This window comes from Scardinius erythrophthalmus (assembly GCF_964197995.2).
Source record: "Scardinius erythrophthalmus genome assembly, chromosome: 19".
Lineage (NCBI taxonomy): Eukaryota > Metazoa > Chordata > Actinopteri > Cypriniformes > Leuciscidae > Scardinius > Scardinius erythrophthalmus.
Genome location: NC_138239.1, coordinates 9,393,799 through 9,413,482, shown reverse-complemented (window position 1 = coordinate 9,413,482; position 19,684 = coordinate 9,393,799). Strand labels below are relative to the sequence as shown.

The 19,684-nt window shown below is 39.3% G+C and overlaps 1 protein-coding gene across 3 annotated transcripts in view; it reads left to right on the top strand.

Moving 5' to 3' along the window:
- Positions 1-19,684, top strand: part of mideasb (mitotic deacetylase associated SANT domain protein b) — a 25,031-nt gene extending 5,347 nt beyond the window's left edge. For 2 of the 3 annotated variants that reach the window (XM_081347287.1, XM_081347286.1), the window contains exons 2-13: positions 1,826-3,691; positions 6,041-6,349; positions 6,650-7,007; positions 7,751-7,817; positions 9,179-9,321; positions 9,514-9,620; positions 12,991-13,066; positions 13,528-13,616; positions 15,822-15,968; positions 16,059-16,181; positions 16,537-16,730; positions 18,501-19,684. In XM_081347287.1, the coding sequence (XP_081203413.1) occupies positions 2,192-3,691; positions 6,041-6,349; positions 6,650-7,007; positions 7,751-7,817; positions 9,179-9,321; positions 9,514-9,620; positions 12,991-13,066; positions 13,528-13,616; positions 15,822-15,968; positions 16,059-16,181; positions 16,537-16,730; positions 18,501-18,726 (3,339 nt within the window). In that variant the 5' untranslated portion in view covers positions 1,826-2,191 and the 3' untranslated portion in view covers positions 18,727-19,684. The remainder of the gene's footprint in view (positions 1-1,825; positions 3,692-6,040; positions 6,350-6,649; positions 7,008-7,750; positions 7,818-9,178; positions 9,322-9,513; positions 9,621-12,990; positions 13,067-13,527; positions 13,617-15,821; positions 15,969-16,058; positions 16,182-16,536; positions 16,731-18,500) is intronic. The other variant, XM_081347288.1, reaches the window with a different exon arrangement.

Genomic DNA, 19,684 nt, shown 5'->3' with positions numbered 1-19,684 from the left:
TAAAAATGTGGGTGTTTTTTATGGCTTGTATTTTTTTTTTATTCAGTATCATTAATTTATTTTGAATTTCATTAAAGTATAATATTAATACAGTTATATACAAAAAAACTAATTTAAAATAAGAAATGGATAATTTGTAATAAGCATTTTCGGTTTTCGGCCAAGTACATTCAGAATTTTCGGTTTCGGACAAGAATTTTTAATTCAGTGTTTCCCTAATAGTAAGTGTAGATAAGGCTGTGATAGGGCCAGCCGGTGGTGTTGGGGTTTTGGTTTTGTGGGTTAAATAAAATTATTGTTCAAACACTTAACTGCACAGGTAATTGTCAGTTTGATCATTATTCTATAGGCCTATCTGTAGCACACACAAGATCGCCCACACACAAACATACAGGAGCATAGAAGCTTCTTATCTACATGACATTTATATTTTATGTTGCATTGCACGGGAAAGTGAAACTGAATTACCGGCTTGTGTGAAATGCGCTATACAAATAAACTTGAGTTCCATAACTTCCCTAGTGAATACAAACTGTGAGATGAAGTCTGAAAAACAGTTCGATGTTTCTGAAGCTAATAAACGCTTATATAGCCAGATCACAAGACAGAATACAAAGCCGACATATGGCTTAATCTAAATTTATGGGCTTGTGTACCCCTCATTCGCCAAAAATTCAAGTGTTGCGATATTCACAAAATAACATGGTTTCTAAACTGTTATTTCTTTTGTAAACATAGCTTTGTACTTAACTTGTTTCCCAATATCTACATAAAACGGCAACCATCATATGTGCAAATCATTTTTTTTTTTTTTTTTTTTTTTTTTTTTTTTTTTTCTCCATACCACCACCGGTGGTATCCTGCCACCATGGTGGTGCAGTTGTCACGCTCACCTGCACAGCCCTAAGTATAGAGAACCTTTGTATTGGTCATTGTAATAAAACAAAAACCCATGGGAGATGTGCACTACAGTGATTTTACCACAGGTAATCTGTGTTGATAAAAGCAGAGACGCTAATGTTCAACAAATAAAATTATAAGAATGAACACAATAGAGGATTCCTAATGAATATAGATCACAAAAGAATAATGTTAAATCATCAGATAGAGAGCTTATAATTAGTGTAGTTTATAATTTGTTTGCATACATATATGTATCTCATTTAAAAAAAAAATGTATGCAGACATTTGAGATTATTAATTTCATTATTCATTTGGTTGCTGCATATATGCATACACGTATAACAACACAAGCCCTTCATGATTTGTGAAAGGAGGGTATTTCAGGTTAATGGTACACTTTTATTGATTTTTAAGTTAATATTTGGATGCTGCTAATGAACTATGGGGGGGAATCACCTTAAACATTTTCATTGTGAAACTAGGCTAGTACATTTTCACACTCTCTGTGGGATTATGTGTGCAACTGTACCTCTCTCATCATCTTACTCACTTTCACTGCACATGATCTAGAAACAGTTATTTGCAGTGACATGCACGTTTCCCCCCTACTTACTAGTTAGCATTCTTACATACGTGTCCTTTTAGTTTGTTGGTTGCTAAGAAAAGTTTGTTAACTTTCTGTGCATACTGAACTTATTTACTTGCTTGAATGCAGTTTGTTCAACGTAGTTTTATCATGTGCACTAAGCTGCTAATGGCACAGCTCCCCCAACCCTTAACAATTCCACCTTTCCCTTTTAAATCCTTTCTCTAGGGCCCTATTCATGAAGTTGCTGAAATGGCTGTTTCAATGAACCCCCACTAAGCCCAAAGTACTGACTCTGAAGGCTAACCATAATATTTGTGACCACTTTCTTCTCAGGTTGTCTCCCATGAATAAGCAACAAGTTAACCTAAAGACTTCTCAACCCAGCTTGGCATCCCAGGACCTGAAAAGTTGGCAGTGAAGAATAAAAACAAATAGACATGTTTGAGCTACACCATAACGAAACTACTATTTCTGCACAGGAGATGCTGCAGTTTTGTATTTTAAAGCTTATTTGCATTTCTACTATGTTGAGTAGGTTTGGATGACCATCGACTGCCAAAATACTGGATAAAACTAGGGTTCTTTGTCTAGGGCGATACTCTGAGACTTTTCATTAAACCAGAGAAAGCTTAGTGTGGTTTGGGAATTTGAACTTGTCTCCATAACCACCCACTCCACCACTCCCCAGAACCTATATTCATGAAAGTCATGAGTTTGCAACCTCAACCGAAACCAAACGCAAAGAGAACGGGCAAACGCATCACTTTCTTCAACGATCAGGGTGTGGCAATGAAAGAGGCCTCTCAGCATACAGAGGCCTACTATGGCATTGGGGTCCCTCCCTCAGGGCCAGGCCATAATGACAGTGGAGGTGTGGAAGGCTCAAATGCAGAAGCACCACATATGTACCTCAATTCTGTCATTTTCAGCCCAGAGAAGGGTGATCAAAGTCGTGGGCACTACCAACAGACGGTGCCCATGAAGTGGTCGCATCAAGACCCGTCTTTGCAGCCCCAACAGCGACCAAACAATTGGTCACAGGGTTTAACAGCATGGTCCCAAAACTATGCCCCTTACCTGGGGGCTCAGACTGTATTTGCAAAGCAGATGCATGAGGGCATGTCAGTACAACAGCAGCAGCAGCAGCAGCAGCCCGAGCCATCGACTATTAGGGCAACTGAAAAACAAGGGGCTAACATAAGTGGACAGACCTTCAAGGACACGACCAAACCTGGCCGGGGCATGGACTGGGAACAGCAGCAAGCTTTTCAGCAGACACAAAAGCCTGGAATGTTAAATCCACAGCAGCACGGACAGTCCACCGCTGGAAATTCTGTGCTGCAACCCTTTCAGTTAGCTTTTGGACAGCCCAAGCAGAACTTGGTAGCAGGTTACTACCAGGTAGTTCAGGGCAATCGGACCTTGCCAAATTTGAATTACAGTACACAGACGAATTCTCAGCATCATCTTCAGCAACTACAAGAACAGGAGCAACAGCAAAAGCTGCATATGCAGCGACAGATGTTTCACCAACAACGGCAGCAACAGCTGGAACAGCAGATACGACAGCAGCAGCAGCAACAGGTACTTCAGCATCAAAAACAGTCACGACAAATATCGCAATCACAGTTACAGCAACAAGCACAGCAAATAAATAAGACTCAGCAACAGCAACCACAACAGCATATGCAACAGATTCAAATGCAACTTGACTTGGCGCAACTGCAAAAAATATCTGAGCAACCTCATCAAAACCAACATGTATTGGAAAATTACTCTGATGGACAGCAGCCACATGCCCCTTCACTTGATCAGCATCCCCCGTCATTACCAGGACAGTCCCAAGAGATCACTAATCCCCCATCAACACAGACTAAGGATTCTGTCCCTCAGCCTCCTGCAACTGGACCCCAGCAATCCACTGACAACCAACAGCCTGGGCCCCGGAGATCACGTCGGCTTTCAAAAGAGGGTGGAGGCCCCGCCTCAGATAACCCATTTGTCATGCCGACTGATCCTCATGCCCAAGGCTCTCAGAACGGGGCTTCTGAGACCATTGCGGTGCAAGACATCCGGGCCGCTCCGACAGGTGTAATCCAGAGCACACGCCGTAAGAGAAGGGTGTCGCAAGAGGTCAACCTGGAAACCTTGGCTCAGAAGGCTTCGGAAAGGGAATCTCTTCCCTCGCGGAATGTCAAGGTAAGACAATTGACCGTTTTTTCAAGTATAAAGGAGAAATAAAATTTGTGTTTTGATAATTCATTGTTAAATAGTCAAGATGAAAGGTTGGTCTGTGACTTCACACTTGTTTGGTTCGTTTGGTCCGGACCAAAAAAACATTTAGTCCTGGTCCAGTTAGCATTCAGATTGCCATTTTTATCACCGAACCAAAAAATACTGAACCTAAAGGAATAGGGATATGTTCACAACCTGATTGGTTGGCTTTTGTAACATATCGCCTATTTTGAGACAGAACTTATCGAACATCCAAAACAATGCTGTGTGCTAGGATAAATGCGCTCTTTGTATCTGCGTAGCCTGCATATGATGGAATTTTGACCAGCTGAGAACTAGTGAAGAGCTTTAAAATGTGAAAAAGAGTCAAAACAGTGGCAGGAATCCCTCCATCACACACACAAATGATCTGCTGCCAGGAGACACGGTTCTGATGCCTGTACTGAACTGTGGTGGGCAAACTCGCAACTATGACGAGAAAAAAATTGTCCTGTTTTTGGTTTGTTTGCATGTATGGTGGTCCGTGTTGCGTTGGTTCATGCGCACCAGGGTTCGGATGGCAGCGTTCACACGTTCAGATGAACTGCACTAACAGAGCAATCGCACCAGAGTTCGTTTTAATCGGACCAAACATGCCAAGTGTGAACACTCCCTTAATCACAAATTACCCTTAGCCGAGGGAAGTTGACATCATTATCTGCTTAACATTGTACAGTGAGGATGCACAACCTGTTTAAAATGCGTACAAGTTCTACAGGTTTCTCAGTTGATACAGGAGTGTAAAATTAGTAAAGGACTGACACTGACTGTCGTCATCAAGTCACATGATCCAATGAACCAAACAAAAGCTTTTCCACACATCTGCAACCACTATCTACTGACTGACTTCTCATACAAATAACAGCAAGTGCACCCCACCCTCAGCCCACTGGCCTTCCTGTGCACTGATGTACATATAGAGCTATATTTCCTTTTGTCGAAATCCAAAAGCACAGCTCTGTCCATAACTCATTTTAAATTTGTGTTGTCACTGAGTTAATACTTGCTTTGGAATGGAAGATTATAAAGAGATTTCATCCTATTGCATCTATGGACTTGTGTTAATTGCTCGGTTTGTTCATTTTATTGCGCACAGAGAATTAGCGCAATTAGCAATCAAGTTTAACGAGGAGATCTAAGTGTTTCTGGGCCACACTATTTAGTTCAGTCTGCTTTTCCTTGTTACGTATACAGCCTTTGAAAAGGACAGCAGCACTCCCTAAAGACATCCAGCTGAGGATAACAAAGAAAGGGTGTGTGTACATATACTGTTGATCTGTGGGGCAGATAATGCACAGAACACAAAGTGCAGTCCAGTAAAGAGGCTACAAATCTCATGTCAGCTGATGCCAGCTCCTCGAAAGGAGTAGGTGCATTAGTCAGTGAGGTTTTTTTTTGGTCTCCTGGTGACGACGGGTGTCAGTTAAACCTTCCCTACTACAAACACAGGCTGAAAAAAAGCTCTTGCTCAAGGGTGAGTGAGCTGCAAGGGCTTCATGTACTAAGCTGAATACCTCAGTGGTGCCAGCAAGGCCAGAGTTTAGATAAGACAGGCCACATCCTCAGGGATTTCTAGATTTTCACGCAACTTCCAGTTAGTTACACTGTACTAGTGACGCATATTTCATAGTATTTTTACACAACATGCCAATGCAGTTTAAGCAGTTTTCTTTAATGCATTACTTAAAGTTAGCAATGAGAAAAAAACAGGAATTGCCTCTCCCAGAATACTTTTTTTTTCTGACGTGAACATCGTGTTTTTGGGGTTTTGAAATTGACAGACATTGTGAAATTGCTAAGAGTGCCATTTTTTTATGGTTCTTTTTTAAGTTCCTGTTTTGTGTAAAAGTATGGATACAGTTCAATAAACCTAACATAGAAGGAACCCCTTCTGTAATCGTTAACTTACCTACTGGAGAGTGTCTGGTTCTATTGAACCTGAGGTTTTCTCCTGTGGTGCCATGCCAATGTGTTATTCACTTGTGACACCGATCTATACATCCACGTGCAATCTGTTGCTGGTCTGCAGGGCAAGATGTTTTATCCTGGTGTAGAAATTAGGTCACAGTTGATTCATTAAGTTGTTTTTGAAAATAGACCTCAGTTAACCTCATTTCCTGTGCTAATATATCTTATCAGCTTTTAAGCACTCTCTCATTTCTCATTTCACATGCATATCATTTGTACCTACAGAGTAGAGGAAGGATGCACTCTGCTGAGATTTAGGTATTTTGTTTAACCATTAATTTGACTGTGTTAATCATGTGTTGACAGCAAGAGCCACACAGGCCCTGGAGCCCCCCTGTTGCCCCGACAGGTCCAGGTCGAGGGGCAGCTGAGGTGGAGCAGATGAGTGCCAAGCGGCCTAGAGATGACAGCCTCATGCCATTGGTCATTCCAGTATCTGTGCCAGTGAGGCAGACTGATTCCTCATCCCCGGATCACGAGCAGGCTTCCCTTTCAGCTAGTTGGCCATCACGGCCTTTGGGCACCCATGACATGAGCTGCTCCGATTACAAAACCTCTGTGATTGTTACACGACGACGTTCACTCCGGAACTCTCTGTCTGAGAGCTCAGGCCAGGTGAGTTCACGAACTGACCTAATTTATCAAAACATTTCTATGCCCATGACGATCTCTCTTTTTGCCCTCTGATCTATTCCATTCCCATCTGTTAAACCCTGGATTAAAACGCCCCATTAATCCACAAATTCCTCCCGACCCCCCTGTCCATTCTCTTCACCCTAATCCAACCTTCCCCCACCCCATTTCACTACCAGATTTAGGATTTCTGACAAGACTCACCAAGATCACCCAGATTACATATGGTGTATGTATTTTTTCCACACTATCCATCTTACCAACATCTAATTTCTTCTACAGAATGGTGGAACTGAGAGTGGAAGTGAAGCTGACGCCAAATCGGCCAAAGCCAAACGACGGCCTCGCCCAGAACCGCTCTTTATTCCCCCACCCAAACTTGGCACTTTCATCGCTCCACCGATCTACTCCAGCATCACACCTTACCAGAGTCACTTACGTTCCCCTGTCCGATTGCCTGACAACCCCCTCAACATGCCGCCTTACACTCCCCCGCCCATCCTCAGCCCGGTTCGAGAGGGTTCGGGTCTTTACTTTTCCACCTTCCTGTCGGCCGCTGCTGCTGCCGCAGCAGCAAATAATCAAGGGCTACCTCCACCAGCCACTCCCAAATCTGCAACCCGCAGCCTCCTGCGCTCCAGTGAGTTCCCTTTACTGTCTCTACAAAGTACACAGATAAAATTTGTGAAGTACTACTCTAAATGAGTTCAGGTAGTGCGTTTAGAATTGAATGATTTGAAGTTACCAAATGCAACCTAAAATTAAGTTCTGTTCCAAAACCTAGTTGTCTGCCTAGATGCTAAACTTCTAATGCAGTGTTCTAACCGTATTACAATCTTATAAGGGACTGAACAGATTTCTAAGCAGTCACTCATGTGCATCACACAAATAGCACTGCCCAGGCGAGGCGCTTGACTGAGTAACTTGATGAACAGTTGCTTCCAGTGGGATTAGCATATTTTGCTAAGATAACAACTTGATATTCTTGATATACTTCCTAAAATAGTCATTTTTTTTATTTAGCTGGAAAAATGCTTAAATATTTTGGGAGATTTTGCAGTCGATAAAATTATCTGGATCCACCGTCTGATTAGGCAACCCCAGAATGCATTAGACATGCTATGCTGCCTTTTAATTAGATACTCAAAATATTGAGCAAAATGAGGTATCTTAAAATGAGCTGCTTACTGTTTGTAAAAACTTTAAACGCTGTCTAAGTAGGCTCCTCATTAGGTTGTGGAACAGACTTAGTATATGTTACAACAAGCTAGGATATGTGCAGTTAGACATAATTGTTATGCATATCATGATTAGGAGGACATATAATAAGAAACAGTGTTTACTTTGAGTCTAAGCACAGTCTTTTTGTTTGTATATGTTCAGACAGCAGTGATATTACCCCTCCAGTTCTCTCTGCTATGAGTGAGGCTACACCTGTCAGCATTGAGCCGTAAGTACACACGCTATTCAAATAACACCCCCACACATTGCGCTTCATTAGTTTCCCTAATTAGCTTACGCTTCTAGCCATATAATAATTTTTTTCACTTTATTAACCTTGACTTTTGATTTTAATTTTGCTACTTTAATACTAGATTCCATTCAGCTGACTGAAAGTCAGTGGTCTGATTAGCTGTCTGTTTCCTCTTACTGTTTGGATGGCAGTTATTACTCAAAATAGTAACCCAGAAATGACTTTCATATATTTTCTACAGAGATGCAGCTTTACACAGCATAAAAGCACAACTCAAGCCTGCTGTTGCATTTATGCTGCTGCTTTGCTTACACACTGCTAATGCATGTGGTGTAAATGGGCCTTACAGTGCAGATATGTTCGCATTACTTTATTGTAATGGTAATCCATAGTCTGCAGATGCAAAATTCATGGTTACAGTGGAGCTGGTTGGGGAGCTGTTATGTCATGTGCAAGTCTCTCTGTTAGTGTGTTAAAGGGAAATGACATCTGAATGGGTTTCTTGGATCATACATGGGAAATTTCAGAGCTCTCTTTTCAAGAACAGAGTAGGAGGGGGATGGTAGCTGAGCAGATAGAATTATGGGATATCATCTCTGACTGGTACCAGCTGGTTTATCTAATGGTCAGAACAGTGTTCGGTTGAAATTCTTTCTCTCTTACACGCATACACAGACACAAACTCTCTGTGAATGGCTGCAGATCCTTTCATTTTGGAGTTGGCCAATGCACCACGAAAGCACATCCTGGAACAAAATAATAAAGCACAATCTGTCTTGCCTTATCCCCAGACCTTGGCAGTCAAATACTAGAACATTTGGCTTTGGAAAACATGAGGTGTTAATTTTATGCAAAGACCCATGGTCAGAGTCTACTCTCATGAATGTTTGATTTCTCAAAAAAAGAGAGAGAAAAAAGAGCTGACAGTGAGGAGCAATAAATTAATTCAAACAGCAGTCTGAAAATCTTTGATAGTCTGATTCTGATTCAGTTTGTCACTAGTGGCTCAGACTCGTTTTAGAAACAACACAAACTACTTGTGGAATGAACTGGAGTGGAATGCGATTTGTTTTCAGGAATTTCTCATTTTATAGAAGTCGTGCCTCATGTTTAGCTTCCAATAGCTTCCAATCAATCCCTGGCGACAAAAGCTTTTGGAGATTCATTAACTATTTTTAGTTTCTTACATTCTCAAATCATGCTCATCAGGCTTTGCTCAAACTTCATATTTATTGCTCTATTCCTCATGCGTTTGGACCCCATTATTTTTAACAAATCATATTCATTTTGAGTGGATTGATACAGCAGCCTGTTTATATTCATTCTCTCTTTTTCAGTCGGATAAACATTGGATTGCGGTATCAGGCGGAGGTCCCAGAGCTGAGAGAGCGCTCGGCAGCGCAGCACGACCTACACAAGGCTGAACTGGTGTGGGCGCCACTGCCTGACCTGGAGGCCAATACTCAGGAACAGCAAAGAGGTTTACAAATTACACAAAACCACCTTAATTTCTTATATTTATTTCTCTCTTATTATTATTTAATCAATTAAATGAATGAAAGGAAGTTGCAGGATTAGTTTTTTTTTTACAGCTTGCCTTATTAATTTATAACTAGATCTGCGTGACTGAATGTTTAAGTCTGTCTTTTCCTGGAAATTCTGTGTGTCCCAGCAGTGGATGACCTCATGCACCTGGCGTGCTCGAGTGCGTTGTACGGAGGAGGGACCAATCAGGAACTGGCTTTGCACTGCTTGTATGAATGCAAGGGTGAAATCATGGTGAGTATCATATAATGCAGTAGCACACTGGGATAGCTTAATTGCACTTCCTCCTGTATTGTATACCAATCAAACCGGTTTACACTTGGCTGCTTCTCAAACTGCTGATTATTCAGAGCAATGGATGAAGGGTTTGTCACATGAGAGGAAGATTAAATTATGTGGAATTATTTTTTGGAATTAATTATGTATCACAAAGCCTGAAAAGACAAAGTGTTTATGTGACTAATGCGTGCAAACACATTACATGCACATGGAAAGTGAATGTAAATGACATGGTCTGCATTGTTTCCTTGAACAGCGTTTTACTTGTGGCCATTCACACACAAACATGCATGTGACAAAGCTATACATTTAAAGTCCAGGCTCTAAATTTCCTTTCCAGCTAAGATCTGAATAATCCCAAATTAATGTTGAATATACATTTCAGTAAAAATGCATTGTACATTTTGGTAACTCTTCACAATAAAGTTCCATTTGTTAACATTAGATAACCCCATTAGGTCTCATGAAATAATAATGAATAACAAAAATATATATAAATATACAATTGTTCACTCACTGTTAATCAGTGTTGCAAAGTCTGCGGTTTTCCCGTGAAATTGGACTACTTTTCCACTGTTGCCTCAGGGTTTTTTTTTTGTAGCAACCCCCAACCCTAAAAGCGCATCTACTACACTCTTAAGGCCTATTCACACTGAGGACAATAACTTTAATGATAAAGATATAGTTCTTAAAATCATATAAAAGAATAGTCCACACTTCAACTATAATGATAACGGCACAGAGGATCAATAACATTGGAGTCACTTTCAGAACAATTTTTTCCAGTTGATGAATGATAAAAACATTGACAGCCAATCAGAATCCATCCTGCTTTAAAGAGCACGAGCATTTAAAGCTGCAGACGACAAAACTGCAGTACGTTTATTTTCAGCTGGTGTAGATGCTAATGTAGTATTCATTATAGTTAGTTATCTTTTATCTTTTCGCTGCATTTGAGAATCAACAAGCGACAAATAAACTGTACTTATTTATAATTCCTGTGCAAGTACATTGTGAAATGCATCGCTTTTCATTCGATATGATAATTGAATTACATTTAATATTGATATATACAATTAATTGTGAATAATTTGATTGCTTAAATAGCATATTGTGTAAACAAATCTATTTGTTTAATAGCCCTAGCTTATTCATTTATGACAGCTGATTGGCAGTCGAGGCGAAACCAATGCAGCTGCATTCTGCTAATTGATGACCCTTGTTATATGAAAACACAAACAGTGCGTGTGCTTTGATAATTCTTTTCAACGTTCGCTCAGTTGAGCCAGCAGCTGCAACAACACAACAGCCAGCCGCTTACTGCTGAGCTGTCACACTGCCGCCATAGCAACCACCTGTCAATCACAGGCTTGTGTCCAGAATCACACGCTGAAGATGACTGAATTATGTGCGTTGCATTTCTAAACCAAATTTTAGTCATGCATTTGTTACACTGCAAAATAACATGCTGTTTGTTGCTTTGTGGTTTATGTCACATGTGAACAACTACTGCAGAAAATGAAAGTCAGCTCGAGACTCTGAGTGGTGTCTGTAAGGTTTTTGGTGTTTACTGAGTTTCAGTGATAACCAAGATGGACTGAAAATGGTTTGATGCCATTGCTTTAAATAGTGTTATCTTGTTGCATCTTAGGTTTTGTAATGTCTGGTTGCTAGACCTAGATTGTTTGTTGCTTTGTGTTTGGTGCAAATGAGCCATTTGTATTGTGCCACTTGCAAACATGGTTTCGACGTAGATATTTTGACAGATTAACAGGTACATAAGACAGTAATGGGCTTCATCAGAAAATGTTTAATTCCAAACAGGTTGTCCTGCAATGCAATGATCTGTCATGTCATGTTAAAGTTTATTATGGGTTGTTAATGCCAATTCAGAAGTTGACATCACCCTGGTTCCCGCCAATATGATTTTTCAGTTGGCTTTTGGAATTATTGCATCTCTATTAGAAATCTACAGGTAAATTTTAAGTTGGAATGGTTTTAAAAGCATGTGTTTAAACAACAAATCTCTGAAAGCCAACTAGATGCATTTCCCTGCTCGGTGTTATGACATTTAGGCCTGGTTTCACAGATAGGGCTTAGATTAAGCCAGGTCAATTAGGACATTTAAGTAGCTTTTATAAACATGCATTAAAAAAAAAACTGGTGCGCATCTAGAGACAAAACAATGGCAGCTGGCATATTTTAATATGTTAAAAACAGTTAAAACAGCTCAATAATGCATTTTAGTCTGGGACTAGGCTTAAGCCTTGTCTGTTAAACTGGGGTTTAATGTCTCTGACAACCTCAGGACAACCAAAAGCCATATAGTTACATTTTACCATGGTAGTGAGATGCTATATGCATGTGTTTTTTTACCTGTGGTCTAAATGTAGGATACTATGGATGACCAATGCTTAATTTGAATAAAAGTAGACTGAAACAGAATATTTAAATTTGTTTAAATATTTAGTTACAGATGTTACTGTTTTTGTTAATGAACATAAATTTACATCTGCATCCCAACTCAAGCTTCATTCTGTCAAATGTGCTTTTCTAAGAGAAAAACATTATTATTAATATTGCAGTCTGCACTGCAAACTGTGCCGAAGGTACGCGTCATCAAAGTCAGGCAACACAAACTATCTCCCGTTAGAACATGCAGAAATTAAGAACTTAATTTTTATATTAATATATTTATTTTGCTAAGGAAAAAAGACTGGAAAAGGATTTGACTTGAGTTAAGAAAAAATATTTTATTGTAAATGTTTTGAATATTCTACCTCAGATTTGAGAAATGTTCAAGAAGTGATTCTCATGTTCTGACGATACAGAGTAGTTTAAAACCACAATTAACTGTGTCTGGTTTCTACATCTTTCACTCAGGAGCAAAGATCTGTAGTGCTTGTCAATTGCCTTGTTCTCCGTACAACTCTCTGTACACATCAATAAAAGTGGCAAAAAGGCCATACATAATAAAAAAGCACACGTTAGAGCTCGTTGACCCAGAAAAAGATAGTGCCCTCGATTTATCGCGCCCTGAGAAACTGCATGGAGGAACGATGCAGAGAGAACAAAAGGGATCATCCAGCGACTTGCACGGCTGGGATAAACGCCTGCAGCAAAAAGCCTTTTACACATGTTGATAAGGATATAGCGATGGTCTAGCAGAATTGCATCTCTCCTGCACTCATTAATCTGTTCATATCCACTCTGGGACATAGCATGTCCTGTGATTCTCCCACTTGTGACCCTGTCTCTATATCACACCGCAGCCAGTTGTGTTTATTCAACCGTGCTAATTTTACTTTCTTTTTCATTTTCATAGGGAGCCCTCGCCTGTCTGTTGTTAAAAAAACCCATCTTTCCCAAAGCGCACCCCTTGGCTGACTACCACTACTCTGGTAAGTCCCTCTCACCGTCAAACACACTTTCCTTTTCTTTCACCTTTTTTTTTTTTTGCCGGGGTGACGTGAGTTAATCCGTATGGCATGCGGTCCCGGTACCCCGTCACCCCCTGCGCTGGCATTCCAAGCCATGCTCCCTGTCTCCGTTATAAACAAAAGCAGCTGAGGAGTGGAGTTCAGCGGAGGGGAGGGGTTCGACTGAGAGATGGGTTGACAGAGTGGGTTGCTGGGTAGAGTATGGGAGTGGGTGAGAGGAAAGGAGGGGGAGTGTGTCTGTGGCATGTTGTTAAATCCTGGGTGAAGACAGCGGCATCATTGTTTGTCTGGACATGTGTGTGCTGGCTGTTTGCCCTCTCTCTGTCCTTTGTGCGTGAATGTATTTGTGTTAGCGGGTGGGGGTGGTCTAGAAGCAGCTACATGGTATCTGACTGTGTGGAGCGTTTGTCTGTCCCACACAGGCTCTGATAGCTGGACGCCAGAGGAACGACGGATCTTCAACAAAGGCATCGCTGCCTACAAGAAGGACTTCTTCATGGTTCAGAAAATGGTATGTACAGGTTTTAACAAACCCCTAACAATAAGCATCAATCACCCACACAAATCATATAATGCAGCTTGAGGATGTGTGCTATTACTTTTCCAAAAAGTCTCTGTGTTGAAGGTGAGACATATATAGGGACATATTTATTATAGAGACTTGACTATAGCTAGTAAGTAACCATCTAGCAACTAGGGCTGCACGATATTGATATATATATATATATATATATATATATATATATATATATATATATATATATATATATATATATATATATATATATATATATATATATATATATATATATATTGATATATAATGTATGTATATATATATCGCATATCGGAACACTGCTGTTCTCTTTCAGAAGTTGTAGGGATGTTTTCTTGTCACAAAAATAATGTGAAACACACACATATACATATAACCTACATGCGTGTTTCACATTATTTTTGTGTCAAGAAAACATCCCTACAACTTCTGAAAGTGAACAGCAGTGTTTTACTGTAGCATAAGCCTACATTAGATTTATTTAACAACAGAAACTGAATAATCAAATGTAAAAATAAAACACTGCTTAGTTTTTACTGTATGAATTAAATATATACTGATTCTTATTAAAGCCACAAAAGTTATTCAGCCAAGAGCAGAGTGATTTTCTCTTTGTCTTTTGTTCATGACCACAGTTATTGCAAGCCGTTGCGATATTCATCTCGCGATATATACATTTGCAATATTTCGATATATTGTGCAGCCCTACTAGCTACCTCCCAGATCATCTTAGCAACACACTAACATCCACCTCAAACATCCTAGTAACTCTAGCAACTATCTAGAACATTCAATCAACCACATTTTAACCACAGATTAAAAGCACTTAAAACATTGTAGCGCCATCCTAATAGTGTTGCATAACATACCGGTACTAGAAAGGTATCGTGATACCCTGCTATTAAAAACAGTACGGTTCCACATTTTATCAGTACCAATACTTTAAGAATGACAGCATTCTAATAAGAGCTGTATTTCATAATTTGTCACATGTGTGACAGTGGCACGTGTGCAGAGCTCTGCTTCCACTCCCTGCAGGGACTAAAATATTTCCACACAGCACATGAGAAAATAAAGCGTCGGCGTTTAATGTTTAAAAGACTTAATAAGATCAAGAAGCTTAGAAAAAGAGCTCATAGGCGCTGCTTGCGCTGCCCGGAGTGCGCGCAGAAAGACGCCTTTCAGATAGCATGCAATCGCGAATGGTCAAAAATATGTCAAAATACACGTCCTGGCGAGTATCAGTGCAAACACAGTCAGGTGTGTGTTAAGTGAATGTAAACAGTTAAGAAAGAAATCGTGTGTGTGTGTGTTCCAGTGTATTGGATCCATGTGTCGGGTCTCTAAGTGACAGCAGCATAATAAACCTGCTGTAATTAATGTTAATCAAAGAGAAAATCACCCACTGCTTCACTGAATAACTTTAATCTATTTATTAAGAATCAGTGTTAAGGTAAATCATAGAGTGAAGTTTTTTTTACATTTATTTAATTTATTAATGCTACTGTTAATTAGACCTAATGTACTCTACCTGAAAATTTTAAAGCACTGTTTATTTCATTTGTATCTTTCTTATATTGAATTTTTCATTGTAATTTGCGACTTTTCTTATTTTAAAGATAAAAGATTAAATAATTTTAAATATATTTTAAGATAAAATAAAATAAGTATATTGTGATATAAAATTACATACAAATATTTTTGTGATTGTGAAAGTGGTTAGGGAATGTGATTGATGGTGTTTTTTAAAATACATTTATAAAACATTACATTTTAAGTTCTGTCATTTACTTTTACTGGTGTTTTAGTTTTTTGCCATGGTATAGATTTAGTATTGGTATCACGATATTTCAGTTGGGTATTGCAGGGAAGTCATAAGTTTGGTATCGTGACAACACTACATCCTAACATCAACCCAGAACATCCTAGTAAAACATTAGCAACAAACTACAACACTCAAACAACCACATAGTTCTGGCAGTCCAACTTTTTCCTGAACCCGGAAGTCTCGCAAATAGCAGAATTATTCTTTACAGTCTCCGGTGTTTCTAGTCAAATTAGTGTTTTTTTCATAGCCGATAATGTAAATCACCACTGACACCCTAGCATTATAGCAACAAGTTCTAGCTAATGCTGAGTTGTTTTCATGTTTGACTTAAGGTGAGCTCCAAGACGGTGGCTCAGTGTGTGGAGTTTTACTACACGTATAAAAAGCAGGTGAAGATCGGCAGGAACGGAACACTCATATATGGAGAAGCAGAACCACCAGAAACTAAACCCACAACAGAGGAGGAAGTGGACAATAAAGTGAGTTCCTGTGTCTTTGTGCGTACGTGCATCTGGTTGATTTGATTCTGTACTAACTAGTGCAGCACCGTAATGCTTCTTCTCCATCAGAGTTCACAGAAGTTTGAATCACGGAAAGACGACGAGGAGAGCAGGAAGTGGGATGTGTCATGTGACAGGAAACAAGAAAGCAGCCCAGGCAGGGTGACACAATCTCTACAGGCCACTGAAAATGTGAGTTTGGAGAGATTTGTACAAAGTTACATGAGGTTACAAAAAATGCATGGTGCCTACAGAAAATTAAATTGTTTTAGTTCTCCAGTGTTCATCCCCAGTTCTGGGGAGGTTTGTGTAGTTTAGCACTGTAGGATCTTTATAGCACCATCTAGTGGTTTACTTTATTACAAGTTTATCCAGTGTAATTTATAGTATTTATCCTGTTGGAGGAACCCAGATTTAACTTGCTGAAGGGCACAACGGTGAACACATAGATGGGTTTGAACTTACAACCACAGAGGAAGTTCCCTGTGTCTTATATCTGTATGCGTTCAGCTGTGCTTGTTTACACTAACCATTTGTTTCCTGTTAGGCTCCTGCCGTCTTAGTCTTAAGAAGTCAGGAGGACAGCACTAAGGATCCGTCCACGTTGGGGGTCAGTCATCCTCCTCCACCACCACCATCTAAACCTCGCTCTGAAACCACAGGCCGGAAAAGTGTGGCTGGCAACACAGGAAAAGGACAAACTAACCAAGAGGGTGAATTTCCCTGCAAGAAGTGTGGCAGGTCAGTTTATTGGGATACACACTCAGTTTTACGCATTTACTCAATTTACTAATAGTGTAACATTATTTAAATGTACCTTGTTTTATTTATTTACTGAATTAAAAAAATTAGATAAGGTACATTTAAATAAATTATTTAAATTTTCCTTTTTATTTATTTATTAATTCGTTTTAATGCATTTTATTTGAATAAATGAAATACGGTAAATTTAATTAAGCAAATATGTAGTTAAGTATATTGATTAATAAATCAGGTACATTAAAATAAATATTTAAATTAAATAAATAAATAAATGAATTTATTTAGTGTATCTGTGTTGTACTGTGCCATTAAATGTTTCTGTTTATCACAATGTGTGAACTACAGTGTTGGGGAGTAATTAACTAAGAGTTTGCGACACTTCTAACTCAACCACATTTGTCAGTTGTGTGACAGTAGTTCAGGTGTTTTAACAATAGTGTAGAAGTAAAACGCTAGCTTCTCCATCAAGTAGCATGTAGAGTGACAAATTTTAGTTTAGTTTTTTTACATTGTATTGTGCATTCAGCTTTACAGTCAAGCAAACTGAGATAATAATCAAACACACTTACAAAGGTGTCTTGAATCTATTTTTATCATTGGAAATCTGATTCATAGCAGATGGTTCCTGTAGATGTTTCTGTTAAAAATTGAAACATCACATCATTTTCACCTTTGTTGCCATTGGCTTTTGGCTTGCTTAGTTGGGGACATTAAATTTAACATTTCATTTAATATTCAACAATAATATTGATCTGCCTGCATTGACACCCTTATATGAGAACTGAACTGAGCTGGACAATGACATATATATATATATATATATATATATATATATATATATATATATATATATATATATATATATATATATATATAAAAATTTATTAACTTTTTTACAACAAAAATGAAACATCACTGAACTTACTTGAGCTGGACTGTGACGCTATTTTCTTCTGGAAACAAACTTTGTTGCGTTATTGTCCTGTTATCTCTGTGAAGCTGCTTTGAAACAATCTGTATTGTAAAAAGCGCTGTATAAATAAATGTGACGTGACTTGACTTAAAAAAAAAGAAAAAAGAATCACAGATTCAGTTGCTGGACAGAAGTCCCTGTGCAACATTTTATGTCTTTTTAGCAATGAAATGTTGTTAAATTCTGCTGTTTATTATTGTTGTTAATTATATGATTGGTTCATGAATCTGACTGATCTGGTTCTCTGGTTCAGCTCATTGTTCTACAGTACATGTCTGATTCATGAACATATTATCTTTTTTTAGTTCCTTGATCCAGATCATAAAACCCAGTCTGTACGATGCTGTGTTCACAAATCTGGCTGATCCACTTCTCTGGTTCAGATCACCACTGACTCATAGATCTGTGAATCATTCTCTGAGTCAAACCTTTGCATTGTATCCGTTGATCCAAGTAACAAAACCAGTCTGAATGATCGGTTCACAAATCTGACTTAGCCAGTTCTCGGGTTCATTCATTCAATCTTCAGGTCTGATTCGTGAATAATATAATGCTTTAATCAGATGTTTTCAATTAGTCTGTAAAATCTGTAAAAGGTCTGAATGATTATTTCATGAATCCAACCGATCCAGTTCTTGGATTCAACTTATTATGAACGAATCATTCTTTTGAGTTGGATGTTTACAATGAGTCAATTTGCAAAACCAGATTGGCTCACGAATCCGGTTCTCGAGTCCAAATCACTGACCTAAAGATCTGAACTCTGTTTTCTCCAGGATCTTCTTCAAGGTGAAGAGCCGCAGTGCCCACATGAAGAGTCACGCTGAGGCGGAGAAGAAAGCAGCTGCACTCCGGCAGAGGGAGGCCGAGCAGCGTGTGGCAGCCGCCTTGTTAGCCGCCCAGCAGAACGGAGCGATGGGGGATCAGGGCCGATCCAGGAGAGCCAGCAGCGACGACTCCTCGGAGGAAGAGGAGGATGCAGATGATGAAGACTGGCACTAGCTAACAATCTCCTTTGCATGGCAGAGAAAAGACTTATTTATTTCGATTTTACCAGCCAACAAAATCCCATCCCGAAAGAACAGTTTCAGGGACTAACTCACTCCCGTCGAATGTTTGTGTGAGTGCGTATGCGTGTAACGTGTGTGTATATGAGACGGACAGAGACCGATGCTGTAGAAGCATTCAGGGGCTTCATGTTCAGACATAGGGCTATTGGGAGTGTAAGCCATGCCATCTCAGTGTGAGTGTGTGCGCGTGCGTGTGTGTGTGTGTGTCTAAAAAATGCACTTTCGGACTCATCCAACACACACTGATCTGACCGCAGCACATCTATCCAGTGTCTGCGCACAGAACTCTCTCCGGTGAAATGAACTATTACGGACGTGGACGGACACAAAAGCAAGTGTGCATGCGTGTTTAGTCTTTTCCTCCTTTTTCGCAATGAAAACGACGGCATCTTTCTCTTCCACGTGACTGCCAAACGCTTGCACAACTGTGCTTGTATGCCTGGTCTTGATCTCCAGTGCTGTAATTTTGGGCTTTCTGTTTTCAGCATTTAAAGGTATAGTTCATCCGAAATGAAAAATTCTGTCGTTTTTCTCACCCTCATGCCGTTACAAACTCGAATGACTTTCTTTCATCCGTTGAACACAGAGAAGTTTAGTGGAATGTTCATGCTTCGCTTTGCCATATAATATTGCTTACTTTCAATGTCCAAAAAGATTTTTTTTTTTTTTAAAAAAGCTAAAAGTACTCCAGATAACTATTGTGCCATATTCCAAGTCTTCTGAAGCCAAACAATAGGTTTGTGTGAGAAAATCTTGACTCATCTGGACAATTGATATAAAGCTGAAATAAAATATAAGTATTAGATGAAAATCTTAAATGAACATAGGCAAAAGACTGAAATAATATAAGATTAAAGTACTAGCTACTGATACTTAAATTACAACACTAG